The following is a 26,720-nucleotide window of genomic DNA, read 5'->3' as shown; positions in this document are numbered from 1 at the left end:
CCACAGTGCAGACTGCAACACCGACCACTCCCTGATGTGCAGCAAGGTAAGACTCAAACCAAAGAAGCTGCATCACTCCAAGCAGAAGGGCCACCCATGCGTCAACCCTAGCAGAATTTCTTATCCACAGCTGTTACATAAGTTTCTAAATTCACTTGAAAAAGCCCTTCAAAACACTCCCACAGGGGATGTAGAGACCAAGTGGGCCCACATCAGAGGCACCATCTATGACTCAGTAATGACCACCAATGGCAAACGTGTGAAGTAGAATGCAGACTGGTTTTAATCTCGCTTTGAAGAGCTGGAACCTGTTATAGCCGCTAAGCGCATTGCACTGTTGAACTACATGAAAGCCCCGAGCGAGTTAACATCCATAGCACTTAAAGCAGCCAGAGGCGCTGCGTAAAGAACAGCCAGGCACTGCGCAAATGACTACTGGCAACACCTATGCAGTCATATTCAGCTGGCCTCCGACACCGGAAACATCAGAGGAATGCATGATGGCATTAAGAAAGCTTTTGGGCCAACCATCAGGAAGATCGCACCCCCCCCTCAAGTCTAAATCAGGGGACACAATCACTGACCAACGCAAGCAAATGGACCTCTGGGTGGAGCACTACCGAGAACTGTACTCCAGGGAAAATGTTGTCACTGAGACTGCTTTCAATGCAGCCCAATCTCTGCCAGTCATGGATGAGCTGGACGACAGCCAACAAAATCGGAACTCAGTGATGCCATTGATTCTCTAGCCAGTGGAAAAGCCCTTGGGAAGGACGGCATTACCCCCGAAATAATCAAGAGTACCAAGCCTGCGATACCTTCAGCACTCTACGAACTGCTTTGCCTGTGCTGGGATGAGGGAGCAGTACCACAGGACATGCGCAATGCCAATATCATCACCCTCTATAAGAACAAGGGTGACCGCGGTGACTGCAACAACTACTGTGGAATCTCCCTGCTCAGCATAGTGGGGAAAGTCTTCGCTCGAGTCGCTTTAAACAGGCTCCAGAAGCTGGCTGAGCGTGTCTACCCTGAGGCACAGTGTGGCTTTCAAGCAGAGCGATCCACCACTGACATGCTGTTCTCCCTTCGCCAGCTGCAGGAGAAATGCCACGAACAACAGATGCCCCTCTATGTTGCTTTCATTGATCTCACCAAAGCCTTTGACCTTGTCAGCAGACGTGGTCTCTTCAGACTACTCGTAAAGATCGGATGTCCACCAAAGCTACTCAGTATCACCACCTCATTCCATGACAATATGAAAGGCCCAATTCAGCATAGCGGTGCCTCATCAGACCCCTTTCCTATCCTGAGTGGTGTGAAACAGGACTGTGTTCTCGCACCTATACTGTTTGGGATCTTCTTCTCCCTGCTGCTCTCACATGCGTTCAAGTCTTCAGAAGAAGGAATTTTCCTCCACATAAGATCAGGTGACTGGTTGTTCAACCTTGCCCGTCTTAAAGCGAAGACCAAAGTACAGAAAGTCCTCTTCATGGAACTCCTCTTTGCTGACGATGCTGCATTAACATCCCACACAAAAGAGTGTCTGCAGAGACTCGTTGACAGGATTGCGGCTGCCTGCAACGAATTTGGCCTAACCATCAGCCTCAAGAAAACGGAGATCATGGAACAGGACATCAGAAATGCTCCATCCATCAATATCGGCGACCACGCTCTGGAAGTGGTTCAAGAGTTCACCTACCTAGGCTCAACTATCACCAGTAACCTGTCTCTCGATGCAGAAATCAACAAGCGCATGGGAAAGGCTTCCACTGCTATGTCCAGACTGGCCAAGAGAGTGTGGGAAAATGGCGCACTGACACGGAACACAAAAGTGCGCGTGTATCAAGCCTGTGTCCTCAGTATCTTGCTCTATGGCAGTGAGGCCTGGACAACGTATGTCAGCCAAGAGCAACATCTCAAAACATTCCATCTTCGCTGCCTCCGGAGAATCCTTGGCATCAGGTGGCAGGACCGTATCTCCAACACAGAAGTCTTCGAGGCGGCCAACATCCCCAGCATATACACTCTACTGAGCCAGCGGCGCTTGAGATGGCTTGGCCATGTGAGCCACATGGAAGATGGCAGGATCCCCAGGGATACATTGTACAGCGAGCTCGTCACTGGTATCAGACCCACCGGCCGTCCATGTCACCGCTTTAAAGACATCTGTGACATTGATCACAGTTGCCAGTGAACGCCAGAGCTGGCGACAACCATAAAGGCGGGGCTAAAGTGTGGCGAGTCGAAGAGACTTAGCAGTTGGCAGGAAAAAAGACAGAAGCGCAAGGGGAGAGCCAACTGCGTAACAGCCCCGACAACCAATTTGGTCTGCAGCATCTGTAGAAGAGTCTGTCACTCTAGAATTGGCCTTTATAGCCACTCCAGGCGCTGCTTCACAAACCACTGACCACCTCCAGGCGCTTACCCATTGTGTCTCGAGACAAGGAGGCCAAAGAAGAAGAAGATCCCTAGTTCTAGATTTCTCCCACAAGGGAAAAGATCGTCTCCACATCCACCCTGTCAAGACCCTTCAGGATCTTATATGTTTCAATCAAGTCGCCTCTTCCTCTTCTAAATTCCAGCGGATACAAGCCTAGCCTGTCCAATCTTTCCTCGTAAGACAGCCCGCTCATTCCAGAGATTAATCTAGTAAACCTTGTCTGAACTGCTTCCAGCATATTTACATCCTTCCTTAAATAAGGAGACCAGTACTGTACACAGTACTCCAGATATGGTCTCACCAATGCCCGGTATAGCTGAAGCATAACCTCCTTGCTTTTATATTCAATTCCCCTCGTGATAAACGATAACATTCTATTAGCTTTCCTAATTACTTGCTGAACCTGCAGAATAACATTTTGTGATTCATGCAGTAGGACACCCAGATCCCTCTGCATCTCAGAGCTCTGCAATTTCTCACCATCTAGATAATATGTTTCATTTTTATTCTTCCTGCCGAAATGGACAATTTCACATTTTCCCACATTATACTCCATTGGCCAGATCTTTGCCCACTCACTTAATCTATCTCTCCCTTTGATGCCTCATGTCCTCTTCACAAGTTACTTTCCTACCTATCTTTATGTCATCAGCAAATTTAGCAACCATACCTTTGGTCCCTTCATCTAAGTCATTTATATAAATTGGAAAAGTTAAGGCCCCAGCACAGATCCCTGTGGCACACCATTCATTACATCTTGCCAACCAGAAAAAGACCCACTTATGCCGACTATGTTTCCTATTAGCTATCTAATGTTCTATCCATGCCAATAGGTTACCCCCTACACCATAAGCTTTTATTTTCTGCAATAACCTTTGGCACTTTAGCAAATGCCTTCTGGAAATCTAAGTACAATACATCCACCCTTTATGCATAGTGCATGTAACTCCCTCAAAGAACTCCAATAAATTGGTTAAACATGATTTCCCTGTCACAAAACCATGTTGACTCTGCCTGATTACCTTCAGTTTTTCTAAGTGCCCTACATCTTTAATAATAGCTTCTAACATTTTCCCTAAGACAGATATTAAGCTAACTGGCCTGTAATTTCCTGCTTTCCATCTCCCTCCCTTTTTGAATAAAAGAGTTACATTCACTATTTTCCAAGCTAATGGAACTTTCCCCAAATCTAGGTAATTTTGGAAAATTCAGACCAACACGTCAACTATCTTACGAGCCACTTCTTTTAAGACCCTGGGATAAAGTTCATCGGGACCCAGGGACTTGTCAGCCCGCAGCTCCAACAATTTCATCAGTACCACTTCCCTGGTGATTGTAATTTTCTTGAGTTACAGCTGACTTACAGCTAATACTGGCATGTTACTTGTATCCTCGATAGTGAAGACCAATGCCAAATACCTGTTCAATTCATCTGCCATCTCACTATTAATTCCCCAGACTCACTGTAAGAAACAACCAACATATTGCAAACAGAGATTGTACAATGAGAAAGACAGGTTGACAGTTTTGGTCAGAACAAGACATTTCTCGCCACTCATTCACATTAAATAGGAATTTACCAACGAACATCGTCCATGGTCGAGCAGCCATTCAGATGCGGAGTCAGCGTGAAGGAATCCTGGCCACGCCCCTCCTCGCGTCTGGCCGTTGACCAGGCTCACCACCGACGTGGTGACGGAAGCACGGCGCGCGAGCGCGGAGGAGAGAACCGTTCGCAGGACGACGGAGAACAACAGGGAGGACAAGAGGCACCGGCGATGCACAGCGGAATGATCGCGCCCTGACAACCAAACCGAGCCGTTGTCCTTAACCCCCTCCCCAGCAAACATCATTACAGATCGTAACATTACTTCCCGGCCAGCCATGGAGCGGACCCCCCCGCTGCTGCTTTCGCACTTGTTAGTCAATAACCAGCCGTTCGAAGTTACCTTAACCGACTCCGTTTTGTCCTGGCAGCCGCTGCGCTTGAGGAAACTCTCCTTGGTCGGAGGAGGTGAGGCAAGAGCCACTGCTCGGTGTCTTGTGTCGTTCGGACGGGGAGAGAATGAGAAGCAGCTGTTGTGTATTTGGGGAAGGGGGTTCGGGGTGGGTGGGAAGGTGTTGATTGTTCGTTGATCGTCAGTAAAACAGACGGTAGTGTCTGTGGTGTCAGCCAAGGTGAGTGAGCCTGGCCGGCTGAACCCGGTGGTAATGGCTGTGTTTGTGCGAAAAGCCACATTAAAAATAGGATTAATGTATTTCTAACCGATTACAATGCTCTGAAATCTGGCGGTTCGCAACCCGTCTGCCTAAACTTAACTCCAGACGCACCCCCCCCCCCCCACCCCATCATGTATTTATTGCAGTTCCAAAGTTCCAAAATTGAATGGACTTTATTCAATAGACTTTGATACTTTTTTACATCTATTCTCTCGTTGCGGGTTTCTCTCCATCCTATTTGCTATATCGTCTAATACACCTAAAATAGTAGTTTAATGGAATTATCTTCAGTTCATACTGAGTGGGCACAGGAAACGGCGATGCATTTTTTTTTAAAATCCAGTTCAGCTGTTTAAAAGATGCACTGGACCGCTACATGTTTGTCAATATCAAATATTTGAGCTGTTACAATAAGTAATAAATTCATCCTTTTGTCCATCTCCTAGAATTACAGTAAATAAAGTTGGACTGTGCTAGATATTTGATCAAAATATCAACATTTGAATGTTTTCTTTATAATTGTGTTTAGGCATTTCAGACTTGTTGCAGTGCTGTTCACACAATGGTTCCAGTGCAGTTATTCACTTGGTTTTCAGTGAAAATTAACTTTGAAGCTCCCTTAGTTGATTATCAGGAAACATTCCAAAACAGACACTGAATTTGAAACCAATAATTTAAGTAGTCTTAATTTGGTTAACAGAAAATAAGATGTTCTGGCTTCACCGCAGTGTGAAATGTGCACTAATGTAGATGCCAAATCTTTGTCATTCTTGGTTTCTATGTGACTGTTTAAAGTTTGTTTTTTTGAGACTAGGAAGTGAATATTTTAATAGATTTTTGATTAATTGGTAATGGAGGCACTTTATTTGAAGGATGAAACTAAAAACAGAGTTAGCCAATCAGACCTGTAAAGTCCCAAATTTGATTAAAAATTGAACAGCTGCCATTGGCACCATTGCCTCTGGGTAATGGGGGATTTAAGCAGAGTTTCCACACTTGATCACTGTACAGCAACTCCTGTCAGAAGTGCACACCTATGCACGTCAGGTGAGAAGAATATCTGCTTCAGCTGAAATGTTTTTCAGTAGACTGCAGGCACTTGCTGTAAGGTGTACACTTGAATGATAGCCACTTTATTAATAGCCAGTAAAGTCCCAGAGGAAAAACTGCATCTAGTGAACCATCCAACAGCAAGGCATTGATTTCTTGATAGGCTTGGGAGAAGATTGGAAATAATTTTTTGTTTCGTATTTAAAGATGAAATAAACATTTTCAGGGGCAATCTTTCACACTTTGGTAAAAAATAACTTTTTACAACCATTTGTCATTATGTAAAAGGCTGTGTTTGCTGAGAATGCAACCACTAGGTGGCCCTGTACTAGTGCATGTGCCAATGCAGACTATTTCACTGAAATGTTACTGTCTGACACATCCAGGCAGCTGGCAGGATTAAAGATGGCGCTGTTTAATTTATCACAGAAAAACAACTTCAATCCATGGCAGCATACAATGGACATGTTTGATACGGGGAGAACATTGCATTATTTAAAGTCTCATCAGAAGGACAGCACCTCTGATAGTGCTGCACATCCTCCTTAATTCTGTGATGTTTCTGTGCCATCCCGCTCTGGTTGTTCAGTCCGCCCCCCTCTCTTTCCCCCCCCCCCCCCAAAAACTCTGTGGCCCGCAACCCCACCCCTCCTGCTCCCATCCGTCCTACCACTAGCTTTAGGCCGTGGGTTGCTTCCCTCCTCTCGGCCACTTGCTTCCACATCGCCCCGTTGTCCCTTGCAGGCTGCTTTGCTTCTTCGGGCGGAGCAAGTGGCCAAGAGGAGGGAAGCGGCCCGCAGCCTAGAGCTTGCATCTGCAAGGGTGGGGAGAGCGGGGAGTGAGCAGCCAGAGAGTGGGGGTGGGCAGAGCAAGGAGTGAGCAGCTGGAGAGCGGGGGTGGGGGGGAGCAGGGAGCGAGCGGCCTCGAGTGAGGGGCAAGAGCATTTTCCTGCACATGCGCCAGTTAGTGTTTTCCTGCACCTGCGTCAGTTAGTCCTGGCAAGGCAAGACGTAGGCTGCGCATGCGCAGCATCTCAGCACGCAGGAAACTGTTTGTACATGTGTGCAGGTTGGAGCACTCTGACGTCAGCGGGCCTTTGTGTTGTCAGGAGTCACTTTGTATTTAAAATTAGTGTGTTGGATTTTTGAAAATTTTTACAAATCCAATGTTTCCTGGACTTTATTTCATGAGTTTTGTACAGACAGCTGTGTATTTCTCATGAGAATTATGGGAAATGGGGGGTGTGGTGAAGTGGCATGAGTTATCATCATGTGAAATGGCCTTGGATGTTGCACAGGGAGATGGATTAGTATTTGCAGTTGTGGAGTTGCCATGTTATTGTCAATATGGAAAAATTGCACTGCAACAAGTTTAGTTGTAAAAAACAGCTCTCTGTGGTTGTTTGGAAACACTAGTCCAGTGAAATAGAAGCCACATCTTTGCAGGTTTGTGTGTAACCTGTAAAGCTTTGGGGCTTTTTGTTATTTTACTATAAATACACACCGCAATAAATATATCCTGTATTTTTCATTTGGGGTCATAGAGTCATAGTCACAGAGAGATACAGCACTGAAACAGGCCCTTCGGCCCACCGAGTCTGTGCCAACCAACAACCACCCATTTATTCTAATCCTACATTAATCCCATATTCCCTAACACATCCCCACCATTCTCCTACCACCTACCTACACTAGGGGCAATTTACAATGGCCAATTTACCAATCAACCTGCAAGTCTGTCTGTGGGAGGAAACCGGAGCACCTGGCGGAAACCCACGCGGTCACGGAGAATTTGCAAACTCCACACAGGCAGTACCCAGAACCGAACCCGGGTCGCTGGAGCTGTGAGGCTGCGGTGCTAACCACTGTGCCGCCCGTGTAGGTGAGTCGGTTCCAAATTACATGATACTTTTCATGATGCTTCGAAGATTAAGTGAATAAGCACAACCGTAAAACAACCTGCATTTAACTCGTGTCTTTAATGTAGAAAAGAGTTCCAAGGCATTTCACAGGGCATGTTATCGAACAAAATTTGATACCAATTTGATAAGGAGGTATAAGGGCAGGTGATCAAAAGCTTGATCAGAGGTCGGTTGCAAGGAGAATACTAAAAGAGAGTGTGGTAAAGAGGCGGAGAGGTTTAGGGAAGGAATGCTAGAGCTTAGGGTCTTATTAATTAAAGGCATGGCCAGCAATAGCAAAGGGAAGAAAGTTGGGGATACCCAAGAGGCCAGAATTGGAGGAGCACAGAAATCTGAGGGTTGTATGGCTGGAGGAGGTTTCAGAGATAGGGAGGAGGTGAAGCTGTAGTGAAATTTGCAAACAAGGATGAGAATTTTAAAATCGAGGTTTTGCTCAAACAGGAGTCAGTGTAGGTTAGCAAACTCGGGTGTAGGGGACTTGATAGGAGTTAAGATACATGCTGCAGAATTTTGAAGGTATTCATTTTCAAGGGGTGCAAGGTGGAAGGCTGGCCAGGAGAGCAGTGAAGTTGTCCAGTGCTGAGGTAACTAAGACCAGGATGAGGGTTTCCGCAGTAGATGAGCTGAGGCAGGGGCGGAGACAGGCATTGTCAAGCTTTTTATTCACTGAAATACTCTATTTCAATTTGTCGGATCATATTGTTACTCTATAATGCAATCTCTGGTATCCAAGTTTCAAATTTGTGATTTCGCTCCTGTAAAGTTGGTTTCTTTGAGGCCTTTAAGTCAGGCTACATGGGTTCCTGTGGGTAATGTCTGTGTAGAACTTGGCTATTGCTATTGTATTTATGAACAGTTTGCATGCAGAAGAGCAAAGGTCTAGAGAAAGCACAGCATTTCTATAAATGAAAATGCAGAACCCAGTCACAGCAATTAATGCTAGCTGGCTACTGTGTTCTTGAGCTTTATTTGGGTTTGTCAAACTCTTTTTATTTTTTATTTGCCTGTGGATTCTCATGCATTGCTTTGATCTCATTCATGTTTCGCTCTGGCATGTTTTCTGCTTGTGCATTGGGAAACATTTTTAGAGAAACATGAACAATGCTCACTTCCTTTTTACTGTTGTAAGTTTCTGATAACCAATCAATCTGGATTATTTTTGAGGGAGGAAGGAACTGTAACTCTACTAATTGAAAACTTCACATTGCAGTTAGTTCATCTTTTTCCACTTGAACTTTTACTTTGTCCCAGAATCTGTAATTTGTGATATCATGGAGACCTAACCATCGTAGTTTTGAAACCGAGCACCTATCTGCAGGGGTACCATTTAAATATTCGATAAAGGTAGCAAATTAAGTTTTGTTTTGCAGTTCTTTTGAGGTTTAGCCTATATTGTACAGTCTGAGATGCACATTTCAAACCTGTGTGCAGACTTGCAAGAGTGTTAAAGGCATAACCTGGAGGATTCAAGTGGGGCTTTATCAATCTGACGAGTATTCAAGGATATGTCTCGAGAAAATTTTGAAGTATTTCTTGTAGCTTAGTGCATTCTAACAGAAGTCCCAAATAGCTGGTGATTTAGACATTCTAACATTAAACTACAATTCTTGAATGTTACATTTGCAAGTTCCATCTGAAAGGATGAAAATTGGTTCAAATTTAAGTTTGTAGAATTATAGTAGCTATTGAAAGATCTAACTGAAGTCACTTGGACACCAATTTCACACACATCTGATCTTCCTTCAGCAGGACAGAAGTAACAACAAACTTTTTTTTTTATTCATTCATGGGATGTGGGCGATGCTGGCCAGGCCAGCCGTTATTGCCCATCCCTAATTGCCCTTGAGAAGGTGGTGGTGAGCTGCCTTCTTGAACTGCTGCCGTCCATTTGGGGTAGTTATACCCACAGTGCTGTTCGGAAGGGAGTTCCAGGATTTTGACCCAGTGACAGTGAAGGAACAGCGATATAGTTCCAAGTCAGGATGGTGTGTGACTTGGAGGGGAACTTGCAGGTGGTGGTGTTCCCATGTATTTGCTGCCCTTGTCCTTCTAGTTGGTCGAGGTCGCGGGTTTGGAAGGTGCTGTCTAAGGAGCCTTGGTGCATTGCTGCAGTGCATCTTGTAGATGGTGCACACTGTTGCCACTGTGCGTCAGTGGTGGAGGGAGTGAATGTTTGTAGATGAGGTGCCAATCAAGCGGGCTGCTTTTGTCCTGGATGGTGTCAAGCTTCTTGAGTGTTGTTGGAGCTGCACCTATCCAGGCAAGTGGAGAGTATTCCATCACACTCCTGAGTTGTGCCTTGTAGATGGTGGACAGGCTTCGGGGCGTTCAGGAGGTGAGTTACTCGCATCAGGATTCCTAGCCTCTGACCTGCTCTTGTAGCCACTGTATTTATATGGCTACTCCAGTTCAGTTTCTGGTCAATGGTAATCCCTAGGATGATGTTAGTGGAGGATTCAGCGATGGTAATGCCATTGAATGTCATGGGGAGATGGTTAGATTCTCTCTTGTTGGAGATGGACATTGCCCGCCACTTATGTGGCGCGAATGTTACTTGCCATTTATTAGCCCAAGCCTGGATATTGTCCAGGTCTTGCTGCATTTCTACATGGACTGCTTCAGTATCTGAGGAGTCACGAATGGTGCTGAACATTGTGCAATCATCCGCGAACATCCCCACTTCTGACCTTATGATTGAAGGAAGGTCATTGATGAAGCAGCTGAAGATGGTTGGGCCTAAGATGTATCTAGACAGATACATGAATGGGCAGGAAGCAAAGCGATACAGACCCTTATAAAATAGGCGACAGGTTTAGATAGAGGATCTGGATCGGCGCAGGCTTGGAGGGCCGAAGGGCCTGTTCCTGTGCTGTAATTTTCTTTGTTCTTTGTTCTAAGACACTACCCTGAGGAACTCCGGCAGAGATGTCGTGGAGCTCAGATGATTGACCTCCAACAACCACAACCATCTTCCTTTGCGCTAGGTATGACTCCAGCCAGCGGAGGGTTTTCCCCCCGATTCCCATTGACTTCAGTTTTGCTGAGGCTCCTTGATGCCATACTCGGTCAAATGCTGCCTTGATGTCAAGGGCAGTCACTATCCCCTCACCTCTGGAGTTCAGCCCTTTTGTCCATGTTTGAACCAAGGCTGTAATGTCAGGAGCTGAGTGGCCCTGGCGGTACCCAAACTGAGCGTCACTGAGCAGGTTATTGCTAAGCAAGTGCTGCTTGATGGCACTGTTGATGACACCTTCCTTCACTTTGCTGATGATAGAGAGTAGGCTGATGGGGCGGTAATTGGCCGGGTTGGATTATCAACCTAAAAGGAAAAATCACTGGGCCAGAAATTTTTGGCTTTGACACTACACTTGTGTGACAATTTTTTAAAAAATTGTCATGGGTCAATGTCCCCAAACTAGCTTTAATTTCCACCTGGAAGGGAAAGCAAGGAAGTTTTTTTTTTGACTTTAGGCATCAGCACATATGCACAAACATGCAAGTGGGCACCAGTAGAAGCCCACACATGCATTCTTGCCTATGGGTTCTTGCATTGGCCACAGTTTTATTTTGGAAGGAAAATTAAAGCAGTTCTGTAAAACCAGTCTGCTCTTTTTATATTCTCCTGCATCAAGAATTGTAAGGACGGCGAGGTTGAAGATAAATCTGTGTATAGTATTCAGCTACAATTTCAACAAAACGTTCTTTGAAGTTCCATAATGTTGAAAAGTATCATTGGAGATTAATTTATTTCTTCGTTACTTGCCTAAATGGTTACTTGCTTTGATATTCTTGCAATTTTGTGAAAAGTTTGAGTGCACAATTTCTTTTAAATATTGTTAACTGCTACCGCATTTTGTTTGATGAGGAAAAATCACTGCTGTGTAACACATTTTTAGTGCGATCCTTTGTCTTTTGTGTGATTTGTCAGGGTTGGATGACAACTGAACCACCTGGTGGAGCAAGGACCTAAACTAGGCTTGCATATCCAATAACTGATTTTTTTAAAAAGGTAAAGCTCAGTTTTCAAAGCGAAAACTCATTGGAGCAAAGAATAGTTGCTGTGGTGGTGGGGGATTATCCAGTTGGGCGATTGTAGTGTGTTTGTATTCCTTTTTCAAAATAATTTTGAAACAAAAGTCCTGAATAATAAAAGCCAACTAATGAACATAATTAATCAGTGCTTTATTTGATACTAATATTTAACAAAATTGTTCACTGAACACATTTAACTGGATCTAATCATGAATATAAATGTTTGGAATGATTCTAACAGTAGTGTGGAGACAAACCTACAACTCTACCTGTCCTGTTTTCCACTTCTACTCTTCCAGGGTCCTGCCTAACAAAGATGCTAAGCCAAGCAAAGAATGTTGCAGGCTATTTCACTGGTTCTATAAATCAAGGTATGAGACATCTTCCTGTAATTCATGGAAGGTGTATGTTTATGTCAAAATGGAACTTATACTCTATTTGTTGGAATATTTTGTTTGTGTGTGTGAACAACCCTGATATTGAACAACTTTTTCTATTTATCTTTTTCCTTTCTTTGTGGGCTAATTTTATGATCAGTTAGATTATTATGCATTGTCCGAAACTTTTAAGCTAGTGCAAAGTGTTCCACAATTGACATGATATAGTATATTGTCTGTTTGTTTTCAGGTAATGGACTGTTAGGATTATTCTGCTTTATTATCATTGTCTGTTGTAAAATACCTTATTGGTATCTGTAGCTCAGTTTTGTTGCCTATTTTTAACTTTAAAGGTAAGTTGTGTAATCTAGAAATTATTCAATAAACTATTCTGCAACAACTTTAGTGTTCCATTGTTGTAGAAATTGTCATTTGGTAGCCAAGAAAACAAATGCATATACACAATTAAGTTGAGATTCACAGCCTTGTTTCTAGCCTCCAGGCTTTCCCCCAATAGCCAGTAATTTCCGGATTACTTCCAAGGCCACATGCTAGTGAGTTTGGAAATAGGAGAATACACCAGATAAATGCATGGCTGGAGAAATGGTGCAGGAAGGAGGGCTTCAGATTTCTGGGACGTTGGGACTGGTTCTGGGGAAGGTGGGACCTGTACAAGCCAGACGGTCGTCACCTGAACAGGACTGAGATGAATATCCTTGCAGAAATGTTTGCTGATGCTGTTGGGAGTGGGTTAAACTAGTTTGGCAGGGGGATGGGAATCTGATGACAGTTTCAGAAAGGACAATTTCAGGGCAAGGTCCAGGAGGCAGAAAATTAGCGAGCGACTCTGAAAGACAGAAGCAGCAAAGACTAAAAGGTGTGCAGCACAGGAATTTGGCATTGTTAAAGGGTATTTATTTAAATGCAAGGAATATAGCAAATAAAGCCAATGAGCTGAGCGCACAGATAGACACGTGGCAATGCAATATCGTTGCTATAATGAAAACTTGGCTTAAAGAGGGGCAAGAATGGCAGGTGGGATAGAGAGGGGGGATAAAAAGGAGGGGGTGTCGCATTATTGGTTAAGGAATCAATAACAGCTGTGAGGACGGATGAAATCATCAAATGAGGCCATATGGGTTGAGCTAAGAAATAAAAAAAAAAGGGGCAGCCACACTACTAGGAGTGTACTATAGACCAAAATAGTGGACAGGAGATAGAAGAAATATGTAGACAAATTTTTGAGTGCAAAAACTATAGGGTAATAATAGTTGGGGATTTCAACTACCCTAATATCAACTGGGATACAAACAGTGTGAAGGACACAGAGGGCACAAAATTCTTGAACTGCATTCAAGAGAACCTTTTTAACCACCACGGAACAAGTCCAACGAGAGGGGGGCGTAATCGTATATTTAGTCTTTGGCAATGAAGCTGGGCAAGTGGATGCAGTAACAGTGGGTGACCATTTTGGAGATAGTGACCATAATACAGTTAGTTTCAGCATAATCATGGAAAAGGACAAAGATAAGACAGGAGTAAAAGTTCTAAATTGGGGAAAGACAAATCTTACGAAGCTGAGAGGTGATCTGGCAAAAGTGGACTGGATACAGCTACTTGAAGGAAAATCAGTGGCAAACCAATGGGAGGCATTCAAAAGCGAGATTCTACAGGCACAGTGTAGACATGTCCCTACAAAAATAAATTGTGGAATGGCCAAATGTAGAGCCCCCTGGTTATCTAGAAGCATACAGGGTAAGATAAAGCATAAAAAGAAAGCTTATGACAATCACAAAAAACTTAATACTTTAGAAAGCCTAGAAGAGTATAGAACGTGCAGGTGTGAAGTAAAAAAGTAAAAAAAATTCGGAAAGCAAAGAGAAGACATGAAAAATTATTGGCAGGTAAAATTAAGGAAAACCCGAAGATGTTTTATCAGTACATTAAGAACAAGAGGATAACTAAGGAAAGGGTAGGGCCTTTCATAGATGTACGAGAGAACTTGTGCGTGGATGCAGATGATGTGGGAAGGGTTCTTGAGTTTTTTGTCTCTGTCTTCACAAAGTAGAGGGATGATGCAAACATTGTAGTAAAGGGGGAGAAGTGTGAAATATTAGATACGATAAGCATAATGAGAGAGGAAGTACCAGACAGTCTGGCATCCTTGAAAGTAAATAAATCACCTGGGCGGATGGATTGTATCCCAGGTTGTTAAAGGAAGCCAGGGAGGAAATAGCGGATGCTCTGAGGATCATCTTCAAATCCTCACTAGATACAGGCGTGGTACCAGAGGATTGGAGGTCTGCAAACGTTGTACCATTGTTTAAAAAGAGTGCGCGGGATAGGCCAAATAATTACAGGCCAGACAGTCTGACCTTGGTGAGGGGTAAATTATTAGAATCAATTCTGAGAGACAGGATAAACTGCCACTTAGAAAGGCATGGATTAATCAGGAATAGTCAGCATGGATTTGTTAAGGGAAGGTCGTGCCTTACTAACTTGTTTGAATTTTTTGAGTAAGTAACAAGGAGGATTGATGAGGGTAGTGCAGTGGATGTGGTCTACATGGATTTTCATAAGGCATTTGACAAGGTCGCAAATGGCAGACTGGTCAGAATAATGAAAGCCCATGGGATACAGGGGAAAGTGGCAAGTTGGATCCAAAGTTGGCTCACTGACAGGAAATAAAGGGTAGTGGTCAATGGATGTTTTTATGAATGGAAAGCAGTTTCCAGTAGCGTTCCACAGGGCTCACTGTTGGGTCCCTTGCTGTTTGTGGTATACATTAATGATTTGGACTTGAATGTGGGAGGCATGATTGGGAAATTTGCAGATGACACAAAAATTGGCCATGTAGTTGATAGTGAAGAGGATAGCTGTCGACTCCAGAATGATATCATTGGTTTGGATGAGTGAGCGGAAAAGTGGCAAATGTAATTCAATCCAGAGAAGTGTGAGGTAATGCATTTGGGGAGGGCAAACAAAGCAAGGGAATACACAATAAAAGGCAGGATATTGAGAAGGGTAGAAAAAGTGAGACCTTGGAGTGCATGTCCACAGGTCCCTGAAGGTAGCAGGACAGGTAGATAGAGTGGTTAAGAAAGCATATGGAATGCTTTCCTTTATTGGCTAAGGTATTGAATGCAAAAATAGGAATGTAATGCTGGAACTGTATAAAATGCTAGTTAGGCCACAGCTGGAGTATTGCATACAGTTCTGGTCACTACATTACAGGAAGGACATAATTGCTGTTGAGATAGTACAGAGGAGATTTACAAGAATGATGCCAGGGCTTGAAAGTTGCAGCTATGAGGAAAGATTGGATTGGCTTGCCCAGATTCACTGCCTGGATCAGTGGTGGAGGCAGAAACCCACAACTCATTTAAAAGGTACCTGGACCTGCACTTGAAGTGCTGTAACCTGCAAGGCTACAGACCAGGTGCTGGAAGATGGGATTAGATTGGGCGGCTAGTTTTTTCGGCTAGCGCAGACACAATGGGCTGAACGGCCTTTTTCTGTATTGTAACTTTTCTATGATTCTGAATGAAAAACCTGTGAGCAGACTAATCAATTTGCAGAAAACCAAAAGGTCATCAACCTGAAGCATCAACTCTTGTTTTTCTCTCTATGGATGCTGCCTGACCAGCAGAGTCTTTCCAGCATTTTCTGTTTGTTTTTATTTCAGATTTTCAGCACCGTCAGTGTTTTTTTTTCTTCAGGAGTAACACATTTCCATCTCTGGTACTGAAATCCCTCTCTGATAAGGTGGTTAAGGAAACGTATGGGATTCTTGGCTTTGTAAATAGGTCCACAAAAACAAGGAGGTCATGCTAAACCTTTTATAAAACTTGATTCGGCCTCAGCTGGGAGCATTGTGCATAATTCTGAGCACCACACTTAGAAAGGATGTCAAGGCCTTGGAGAGAGTGCAGAAGAGATAGACTAGAATGGTAAAGGGATGAGGGAGTTTAGTTCTATGGAGAGTTTGGAGAAGCTGGTATTGTTCTTAATGCAAGGAATATTCAGGGGAGACCTAAGAGAAGAATTCAAAATTTAAGGGATTTGATAAAGCAAGTACGGAAAAAAATGTTTCCTTTCGCAAGTGGGTTGATAACCTGAGGTCACAGTTTTAAAATAATTGGTGAAAGGACTGAGGAGAAATGAGAAGCTTCTTCACACTGTGAATTGTTAAGATCTGGAACACATTACCTGGTAGAATCAGATGTCATAGGAACTTCTAAAAGGCAGTGGGGATGTACTTGAAGAGGAGTAATTTGTAGGTTTATTGGGGGAAAGCTGGAGCTTGGAACTAAATTGGACAGCTCTTTTTTCAGAAGAGTCAGCATGATGGGCCAAATGGCTTCTTGTGCTGTAAGATTCTGTGATTATATACTCTGGGTGATGGTTGTCATTATTGTTTAGGGTAAGGGGGTGTGATCCAAGTCTGCAGAAGATTATATTGCAGGACAGGGAAGGTCACATTCTGTCAAATGATATCTGTGTCAAAATGTTCCGAAGTGAGTGTCCTTTTGAATTTTTTCCACCCCACTTGGCCATAAAGGCTTACTCCTGTATTAAGTGGTGGATATTTCAGTAAGATCCGAGAAGATAGATGAATATCTTTTCTGAGTTTTTTTTCACCACAAATTTTGGCTTGATTCAGTTTCTTTTCTAATTTCTGTTCTTTGTTGCTGATTTACTTTGAGCTAACTTAAGTCGCAAAACTTAACATATAACAATAAAATTAAAATTTCCTTCATTATATTTTAATTTTTCATTACTTTAAAATACCTGTCATACATAGGTCCCAGAGAGTGCAAATTCTGTAGAAGCATCATGCAGTGGTTGCATTTAGTACAGCAGTTATAGCTGAGTCTAATTTAAAATGTTTGCAACAATTAAACTGCAGGTACAACTTACATTTTATGCATGAAACATATAACCTAATCTTGTCACTTTGGATTTTAGTAGCTTAAGGCTGTAGCAGCCTTTTACTCAGAATGATATTGCCTGAAAAATAAATTTTTTGTTTTATTTTCAAGCAGGGAGCCATTCTGTGCCTGTCTGTGAGATTGTTGCTGTTCGTGAAACTGAAGAAGATGGAATAAATAAAGAAAGTGGAAGATGGCGGAAGATGCCCTCATTTTCCACTGAGCTAACTTTGCATGCTTTCACAGGTACAGCTGTTCATATTTTAGTCAATACCTCACTCAAATTTCATTCAGTTTTACATTATTATAATATATTTTCAGTTTTTTTTGACTCACCAATTTTCTTTTCTGCTGGGTGACAGTCAGCAAGCCTGGCTGATTTTTTTTTTTCCTGTGCTAAACGCAGGATTGTTGAAGTCAATTATGGCATCTCTATTGCCGACATCAGCTAAATCAGTACAAACGGAAGATCGAATATGGGGTTTTCCGGCTTTGTAAGACTCGTACTCGCCAAGTCATCAGGGACGTTAAGTTGCATTTTTTTAACTTAAAATGTTAGACTGTAAGCCTTATTTGTATGCTGGTTTTATTTTTATATAATTTTCTCCATTACTGGTTCAGTTGTTTACCCCCACCTTTGAGAACTGCCAACAGCTGATGCTTCTCTAAAGCCAGTCTTTTGGAAATGTCCAGAAGTAAACCAGAGACCTCTGATCAGTTTTGTCAGTAGACTGTTGCAGCCCATATTATCACTTTGTGGCATAGTGCATTGGTACTGCATATACTAGTTCGCTTTTTAAATTTTTTGGTTTTATCTCCATACATTGTTATATGCAACTTTTTTTTGTTATTCATGGGAATAATGTTTATTCTTTCTCTTGCTTTTCTCCAAGGTAATGGACAATATTTTCAGTAATAGATCTCTGCTGTTTAGTCATCGATACTGAGTAATAAGTATATGGGCAACTACATAGATAGGAAGTCTGTTCTGAAAATAAAACTTGACAGATTTTTGCCTGGGTGCTAATGTTAACCTTCTGATGTATTTCTGCATTGTATTTGTGCTATTTAAATTGCTGCAGATAGCTCAGTTATCTACTTGTGATGTAGGATTTCTTTTCTTCATCCACTGCGCTCCCCCCCCCACTCCACATTTTTAATTTTGTTCCCTAGATTAACCATGTTCGTAATTTTAAGTATTGTCATTTTGGCTCCAAGATCACATGAAAGATTTGGGTATGGCATGACCTTCAGTCCATTCAATCACATTCTGTTGGAATGCTATTGCTACCTTCATCCATTATGTCAATTGGCTGTTAAACAAATATAAGCTAATTTCAGTTTAACTTCCTCTTGTTTTCTTTTAAATTACTCCTTCCTGTCATGCTAACTTACAATCCTGAATTTTATCTATCCTACTAAATTTATTGCATACCTCTTAGATTCCAGCTGACAAGTAAATTGTCAAGAATGATCCCTAGTTTAGCAAGTCATTCTTCACATTTCTTTGACAATGGGGGAAAGCTTTAATTGTCTTTGGCTCCCCCAAAGACACCAAGTCCAACTTCCTTAATTTTTCATAATTTATATTTAAAATGCTCTTAATATTCATTGAAAGCTCATTGTATGAGCAGTTTTAGGCCTGAAGGCATGTTGTACAAGGTGATCTGTTGATGTGCTTTCACCGGACTCTGTAGCCTTTAATTTTTCTGATGCCGTTTAAGCAAATATTGGATATTTTAAAATACATGTGCACTGACAAAATGCATATTTGTAGTGATGTGTATTAGGATATCAGTAACCTCCTGATTGATGTAGAGTCAGCAGACATGAGTAATGCTGCTGGCTTCCACATCGCTCTCTGCCCATGGACAGCAAAGCTTGAGGCGTACAAACTTGGCTGCATGCCCAGAGTTCTCCCACTAGTAATTGAATACTGGTTAAATTTTAATTCTGAGACTTACTGAGAGACTGTTGTCTCCATGCTAAAAAGATTCAAAAGGAAGTTTCAAAGTTCCTCAGGCAACCTAAACTGCCACCTGTTTAAACGTCACACTGGAGTGATGATGAACTTGGCAAGTGTTTCAAACCTCTTAAGTGTACTTTATTCCAAAATTATACTCCACAGCTTGTAAAAATAAAACTTGCAAATATTGTGAATTGCTGAAAATAGAGACATGTTGTCAAAGTTTTTTGTCTTGCACTCATTAGGACAAACTGCAAGAAAAACCAATGTAAGGGAAAACAACAACTTGTACTGTATGAGAAGAGAGTGCTGATTGGTTGGCAAGTGAACGCTGATTGGCAGAGGCGTTGCCATGGAGAATGCACCAGTTTACGGTGACTGACAGTTAACTGCCAAGCTTTGTTTGAAATTTAAACCAGGCAGCTTGACTCTGGTCAAGGCATTGCCCTGATGAATGAACTGGCGAGTGGCTGTCATTTCTTTTGTTCAGCTGAAACAGGCGCAATGTGTGTACATGTTCTTTCTGTCTGCAAAGAACAGGGCCCTGTGTATTAATATATGTAGCAGATATGCCACACTGCAAGCCCTACTGACAATCTTAAATTGGTTGTCAGCATAATTCCTAGCACGCTGGATTATTTAGCGAATGTTGTCCAATCGCAGCATCGCATCTAATGGTGCACACTGTGTTCTGAGTTTTGCAAGCACAGGCTGGTTGGGTACGGTCTGTACCTTGCCCGTTACAAACAGCAACACTTGTGTTCGTTACTAACAGGATGCTGCCATCATGCCAAAAAGTCATCCTGCCTATCACACAAAGGAGTGATGTGATATATGAATTTTAATGCCAGTGTGATGCCAGGTATATAGGCCGTATGTCCCAAAGACTGGAGGATCGTATCAAACAACATGTCCCTTCTGCTGTTCACAGCTAAATAATCCACAGTATGCTAAGAATTACGCTGACAACCAATTTAAGATTCGTTGGGGCTTGCAGTGTGGCACATCTGCACATACTGGAAGCTACATATATTAACAAATAGGGCCCTGTTCTTTGCAGACAGAAAGAACATGTACACACGTTGCGCTTGTTTCAGCTGAACAAAATAAGTGACAGCCATTCGCTGGTTTATTCCTCAGTGCAATGCTTTGACCAATCAGAGTCAAGCTACCTGGTTTAAATTTCAAACAAAGCTCGGCTGTTTACTATCAGTCACCGTAAACTGGTGCATTCTCCATGGCAATGCCTCTACCAATCAGAGTTCACTTGCCAACCAATCATCAATCTCTTCTCATGCAGTATATGTTGTTACTTTCCCTTACATTGGTTATTCTTGTGTATTGTCCTGATGAGTGTAAGATGAAAAGCTTCGACAACATGTCTCTATTTTCAGCAATTCTCAAGTTCTGTACTACCAAACGATTAATGCTAATATGGTACCTCTTCTGATCAACGCAAATTATAGCTGACCTATTGAGCTACTTAGTCTTTCTATGTCAAATTAAGAGCCCTTAGATTTGTTTTGACCAGACTTTCAACAGCCCTTTGTGCATTTTTTATTGACATAATATGTTTTCAGGCAATGCACTGAAGTTAGAATAAAAGTATTTTTCTTTTAAAGAACACAGAGTGCACGTTAAGATGTAAATGCAATACATACCTTCAAAGACAGATAACTAATCTGGACTGTAATGTACTTTTCTAAATTTGTGGTGGTTGTTAAATCAACCTGCATTTAGCAAACCCAAAATCTGGAGTTAATAGCTTCGGAGCAATGCCATTTATTAGAACGGAGTGAGATTATTCAAAAGCCATTTTTCTTTTTGTTTAAATTGTGTGTGAGGAATACCATTGTTTTATTCAACACTTTTTACACACTCAATTTGAGAAAGCTACTGTTATGATCAGGTGAGGAGGTGTCACAAGGCTGCCCTCTTGTCGTCCTTGTTTGGCCACAACAGGGTTTATTTTTTTAAAACAGTGGATGTGCTTACCACTTCAGTGAGTGTTTTACCTTTTTACATTTGTTGTGATCATAAAGAACTAATCGGACAGATTTTCTTGGGTTTGAGTAAGAGGTGAGTTTATTGTACTTTTTAAAAAAAAAATCGAAACCTGATCTAGACACACACGCACATGAGAATCACACACGCACAATCAGGAGTGATAAGGAATAGTTGAGTGGATTAGAGTCCAGAACATGTAAAAATAATATACAGTCTGTGTGGTCAGGTAATTCCATTGTCTTCTGGCTGGTAGAAGTACACTTTGGCTGGCACACCTGGCTCTGGGTTTTCTTGGAGACAGAATTGTCGGTGGCTTTCTTCCCTGGGGTCTCTGTCTGTCGGAATCTATAGGCTTGGATGGTTAGCAGTCACAGATGGTTTTCAAACTTGAGATGTTATCTGGAGAGTGAGAGATGCACAGGCCCACTGGGATTCTACCTGGTTAGCACTCAAAGCTTGTCTGCTTCAAAATCTCAGGAGCTTGTCTGCTGTGTGCAACAAAACTCCCAGTTTTACACAGCCTGGGGGCACTGTCCCATGGTTCTCTCTATCCCCATTGTTTTTAATGAGGTCCGAAGTCTAAAACCCAAATCCCTCTCGGGTGTTATTGTCAGTGTTAAGCCCCTGGAAGGACATCTCCACTCATGAATGCCTCGATGGCTTTGAATGTCACGCTAACGAGGATGATATGGATAATCTACTCTTTCACCAAAGCATTGTCCTGGATGAGATTCTTGTTAGACATGTGTCTCCAATTCAGTCTCCTGGAATGTGAATTGTGGTGGCCATCTTGGCTGCCACCTTTTTAAAAGTTAACTATCAGATCCCAGCTCCTTTCTTCCAAAAGTTTAATGTAGCTTTCCAACCGATGAATTAAAAAAATCCTCATTTGGCACAGCATATTTTCATGACACTGCCAAAAAAAACTCTAAATCCAGCTTCAGTGTTAATTTAACGTGGTTGAATGTTGACATTGCTCTGAAGTTCATATCAACTCCAGATCTTTATATCATGGTGCATGCTCTTGGACGAGAAAGTAATGGAAAGAGTTCATTATCGGTTTCAGGTGTTAATGACCTTGATTTTTATTTATAGTATGGAGACAAACCTCCAAGGGCATTGCCAAATCGCATGATAAAGTTTGTAACCAGGCAGCCGGAATGCAATAAATCCTTAACCCAGTAATGACCTGAAACTCAAATCTCAGTTTATGAAAAACGTCTTAATGAAATAATGGCTCAGTTTCAGAATAAAACTTTATATGAGATGCAGTGTTACCGAAGATTTGTTTAAAAAGAAATCTTCAAAAAGGCTTAGAAAGTGGTTGACAATGAACAGAATTTGTCCTGTTGGAAATGTTCCAGTCCTTTGATTCCTTAAATGGGCAATTCAAGGTTGTGATCAAGGCCGTAGAAGCAAACATCTGGATTTAGACTGCCCAGAATTTTAGGACGTCACCAAGGTTTCCCTGAAAATTATTCAGTTGTAGAATTCTAATTATACTAACAGTTTTGTTATACATATTCACTTGTCATCATCAAGGTTACACTGATTCATGTTTTTTTAAATCAGACTACTGGGTTGTTCTAAGGTTTTATTTTGCAGTAAAAGTTGTAGATATTAGATGAAAAAGTCTGCTTTGAACTTGCCATCAATCTTTTGAGGTGCCTATCCAACCACATAAGTAAATGCACAAAATTGTCTTTAACTTGCATTGAAGTGCTCCAAGTGATTTCATAATGATTTCCTTTTTTATATTTTAGTATATTATGTGCAGAGATCCAAGGGGCAACATTGGGGGTGCAGTGAACTGACCTTTTACTGCAGCGATCACTTACTGTGTAACCAATGGGTACAAACACTTAAGGAACAATTGGATTTACAAGGTACTGTATGTTTCTGTGAAATAAAGATCGAACTGCCAAATGTGTGGTATTTACAAGCTAAGATGACTTGAGGCAATGTATAAAACTTATGATCTTTCTTTCTGCCTCTCAGAAACTATTTAAATCTTAAGTACTGCATTTTCACTGTAAACACAACAGTTTTGACTTCTTCAGCCTCAGTTTTACCCACTGTGCAGTCCTTACTTTGTAGTGCTGTCATATTTCATGTACGATTCAATCCTAACAGTGTTCATTTTAGAATCATAGAACGTTTACGACACAGTAATCTGTGGTGACTGCGCAGGCGAAAACGAGCCACCCAGCCTAATCCCACCTTCCAGCATTTCGTCCGTGGCCCTGGAGGTTACGGCACTTGACATGCATATCTAGACACCTTTTAAATTAGTTGAGAGTTTCTGCCTCCACTACCTTTTCAGGCAGTGATTTCCAGACCCCTACCACCTGCTGGGTGAAAATTTTTTCCACCTCTCCCCTCTAATCGTTATACCAATCATTTTAAATCTGTGACTCCTAGTTACTGACCTCTCTGCAAAGGTAAATAGGCCCTTTACTTCCACCCTATCCAGGCCCCTCACAATTTTGTACATCTGAATCAACTCTCCCCTCAGCCTTCCCTGTTCCAAGGAGAACAGCCCCAGCCTATCCTATCTTTCCTCATAGCTGCATTTTCCCAGTCCTGGCAACATCCTTGTCAATCTCCTTTGTACTTGCATCTTTTCTGTAATGAGGTGACCAGAACTGCACACAGTACTCAAGTTGTAGCCTAACTAATGATTTATACAGTTCCAGCATAATCTTCCTTCTGTTTTGTTCTATGCCTTGGCTAACAAAGGAAAAGGATTCCATATGCCGTCTTAACCACCTTATCGACCTGTCCTGCCTTCATGGATCTGTGGACATTTACTCCAAGGTCCCTCACTTCCTCTACACCTCCTCAGTATTCTCCCATTAATTGTGTATTCCTTTCCCCAAATGTATCACCTCACATTTCTCCGAGTTGAATTCCATTTGCCACTTTTCTGCCCACCTGACCAGTCCATTGATATCGTCCTGCAGTCTATCCTCCTCACTATCAACCACATGACCAATTTTTATAGCGTAAAAAGCAGGGGACCTAGTACTGAGCCCTGCGGAACCCCACTGGAAATGGCCTTCCAGTCACAAAAACACCTGTCAACTCTTTGTTTCCTGCCACTGAGTCAATTTTGTATCCAGCTTGCTGCAATTCCCTGGATTACATGGGCTTTTCTTTTTAATCAGTTGTCGAAAGCGTTGCTAAAATCCATGTGGACCACATCGACTGCACTACCCTCATCCGCTTTGTTACTGCTTCAAAAAAAGATTCAGTCCAGTTAGTCAGACAAGATCTTCCATTAACAAATCCATGCTGACTCTCCTTGATTACTCCATGCCCATCTAAGTGGCAGTTTATCTTGTGTCTCAGAATTGAGTCCAATAATCTGCCCATTACTGAGATTAGACTGACTGGCCTGTAATTATTCGGTCTATTCCTCACTGCCTTTTTAAACAAAGGTACAATGTTAGCAGTTCTCCAATCCTCTGGCACCACACCTGTATCTAGTGAGGACTGGGAAATGGTGGTCAGACCCTCTGCTCTTTCCTCCCTGGTTTCTTTCAACAGCCTGGAGTACATTTCATCCAGCGCTGGTGATTTATCCACTTTCAAGGATGCTAATCCCATTAACACTTCCTCTCGCCTTATGTTTATCACATTCAATACTTCGCACTCCTCCTTAACTACAATATCTGCATTGTCCCCTTCTGTGAAGACAGGCACAAAGTATTCATTAAGAACCATATGAACATCCATACCAACATCATCTTCCCCTACGCATAGGTTACCTTTTTGGTCTTTTATGGGCCCTACTCTTTCATTAATTATCCTCTTACTCTTAATGCATTGATAAAACATCTTTGGGTTCATCTTTGGGTTTGCTTGCCAATATTCTTTCATGCCCTCTCTTAGCTTTCCTAATTTCCTTTTTGATTTCACCCCTCCCCTATCAATACTCCTCTTAGCTTTCTGAAGTATTGTGTTCTCATTGTCAGACATAAGCTTTCCTTTTCTGCCTTATCTTACCCTGTAGGCTCCTTGACATCCATGGGGCTCTAGATTTGGCAGCCCCACCATTTTTCTTTCTGAGAACATGGTTACTCTGAACTTATTGAATCTCCCCTTTGCCTCATATCGTACTCAATTTGAAGACACCAGTATGTAATAATTTTAAGTTAAAAGCTGATGGTGAGCTCTGGGTGAGAGAGTTATGTTGATTGAAAATATGTTTAGTGTTGGCTTCAGTTTAAGTTGTAATTCCTTTTTATATTAAGTAAACTATATAGTGTTCAGTTAGCAATTCTGTGATAAATACCTGTTTAACTGTATGCAACAGATTTCTCTCTTTCCTTCTTCCCCACCACGCCACCTTAACTAAATTGTGGCCTTGACATGTGGTTTAAAAAAAAAGCACATTGAAGTTGAGTATGATTATACACATGTTAACAGCGGCATTCACTTGAAAAGAAATTTGGCAATAATCATAATGTTGGACTGTAGCAGTCAATAATATGGATCGGAATAACATTGAGAATGGTCTTGCAGGGTTGGTGCTTGTCTTTGTGGGGTTTCAACAGGGGCTTGTTTTTCTCTTGGACTCCAATTCGATGCAGGTTCATTCTTATTCTCTTGGCAGGCAGGGTGATCTGCTAGCTTGGGCAGTGTGTCTGTCATGTGTATAAAAGGCTCCAGATTATCTTCTATCTCCTGAGCTTCAGACAGAGTTCATACTTTCAATAAGGTCCCACATAAGAGATTAACATGCAAAATTAAAGCACATGGGATTGGGGGTAAGCTACTGACATGGATAGAGAACTGGTTGAATGACAGGAAACGGAGAGTAGAAATAAATGGGTCTTTTTCCGAGTGGCAGGCAGTGACTAGTGGGGTACCGCAGGGATCAGTGCTAGGACCCCAGCTATTCACAATATATATTAACGATATGGATGAGGGAACTAAATGTAATATCTCCAAGTTTGCAGATGACACAAAGCTGGGTGGGAGCGTGAGCTGTGAGGAGGATGCAGAGAAGCTCCAGTGTGATTTGGGCAGGTTGAGTGAGTGGGCAAATACATGGCAGATGCAGTATAATGTGGATAAATGTGAGGTTATCCACTTTGGTGGCAAAAACAGAAAGGCAGCTTATTATCTGAATGGCGAAAGATTGGGAAAAGGGGAGGTGCAGCAAGACCTGGGTGTCCTTGTGCACCAGTCACTGAAAGTAAGCATTCATGTGCAGCAGGCAGTTAAGAAGGCAAATGGTATGTTGGCCTTCATAGCGAGAGGATTTGAGTACAGGAGTAAGGATGTCTTGCTGCAATTACACAAGTCCTTGATGAGACCACATCCGGAGTACTGTGTGCAGTTTTGGCCTCCTTATCTGAGGAAGGATGTTCTTGCTATGGAGGGAGTGCAGGGAAGGTTCACCAGACTGATTCCTGGGATGGCAGGACTGATGTATGAAGAGAGATTGGGTCAATTAGGCTTGTATTCGCTAGAGTTTAGAAGAATGAGAGGGGATCTCATAGAAACCTACAAAATTCTAACAGGACTGGACAGACTAGATGCAGGAAGGATGTTCCTGATGGTGGGGGAGTCCAGGACCCACATCTAAGGATAAAGAATAAGCCATTTAGGACTGACATGAGGAGGGATTTCTTCACCCAGGGGGTGGTGAACCTGTGGAATTCTTTACCACAGAAAGCAGTTGAGGCCAAATCGTTAAATATACTCAAGAAAGAGTTAGGTATAGTTGTTGGGGCTAAAGGGATCAAGGGATGCGGGGAGAAAA

At 42.3% G+C, this 26,720-nt stretch overlaps 1 protein-coding gene across 4 annotated transcripts in view; it reads left to right on the top strand.

Moving 5' to 3' along the window:
• Positions 1-4,145: 4,145 nt before the first annotated feature.
• cerk (ceramide kinase) overlaps positions 4,146-26,720 on the top strand; it is an 81,537-nt gene continuing 58,962 nt past the window's right edge. Inside the window, exons 1-4 of one of the 4 annotated variants that reach the window (XM_068059131.1) lie at positions 4,146-4,457; positions 11,966-12,037; positions 17,089-17,220; positions 22,711-22,833. In XM_068059131.1, the coding sequence (XP_067915232.1) occupies positions 4,328-4,457; positions 11,966-12,037; positions 17,089-17,220; positions 22,711-22,833 (457 nt within the window). In that variant the 5' untranslated portion in view covers positions 4,146-4,327. Of the gene's footprint in view, positions 4,458-11,965; positions 12,038-17,085; positions 17,221-22,710; positions 22,834-26,720 lie in introns of all 4 variants that reach the window. The other 3 variants (XM_068059130.1, XM_068059133.1, XM_068059132.1) reach the window with 3 other exon arrangements.

Source organism: Heterodontus francisci, chromosome 27 (assembly GCF_036365525.1).
Source record: "Heterodontus francisci isolate sHetFra1 chromosome 27, sHetFra1.hap1, whole genome shotgun sequence".
Lineage (NCBI taxonomy): Eukaryota > Metazoa > Chordata > Chondrichthyes > Heterodontiformes > Heterodontidae > Heterodontus > Heterodontus francisci.
This window is presented reverse-complemented; position numbering and strand designations above follow the sequence as displayed.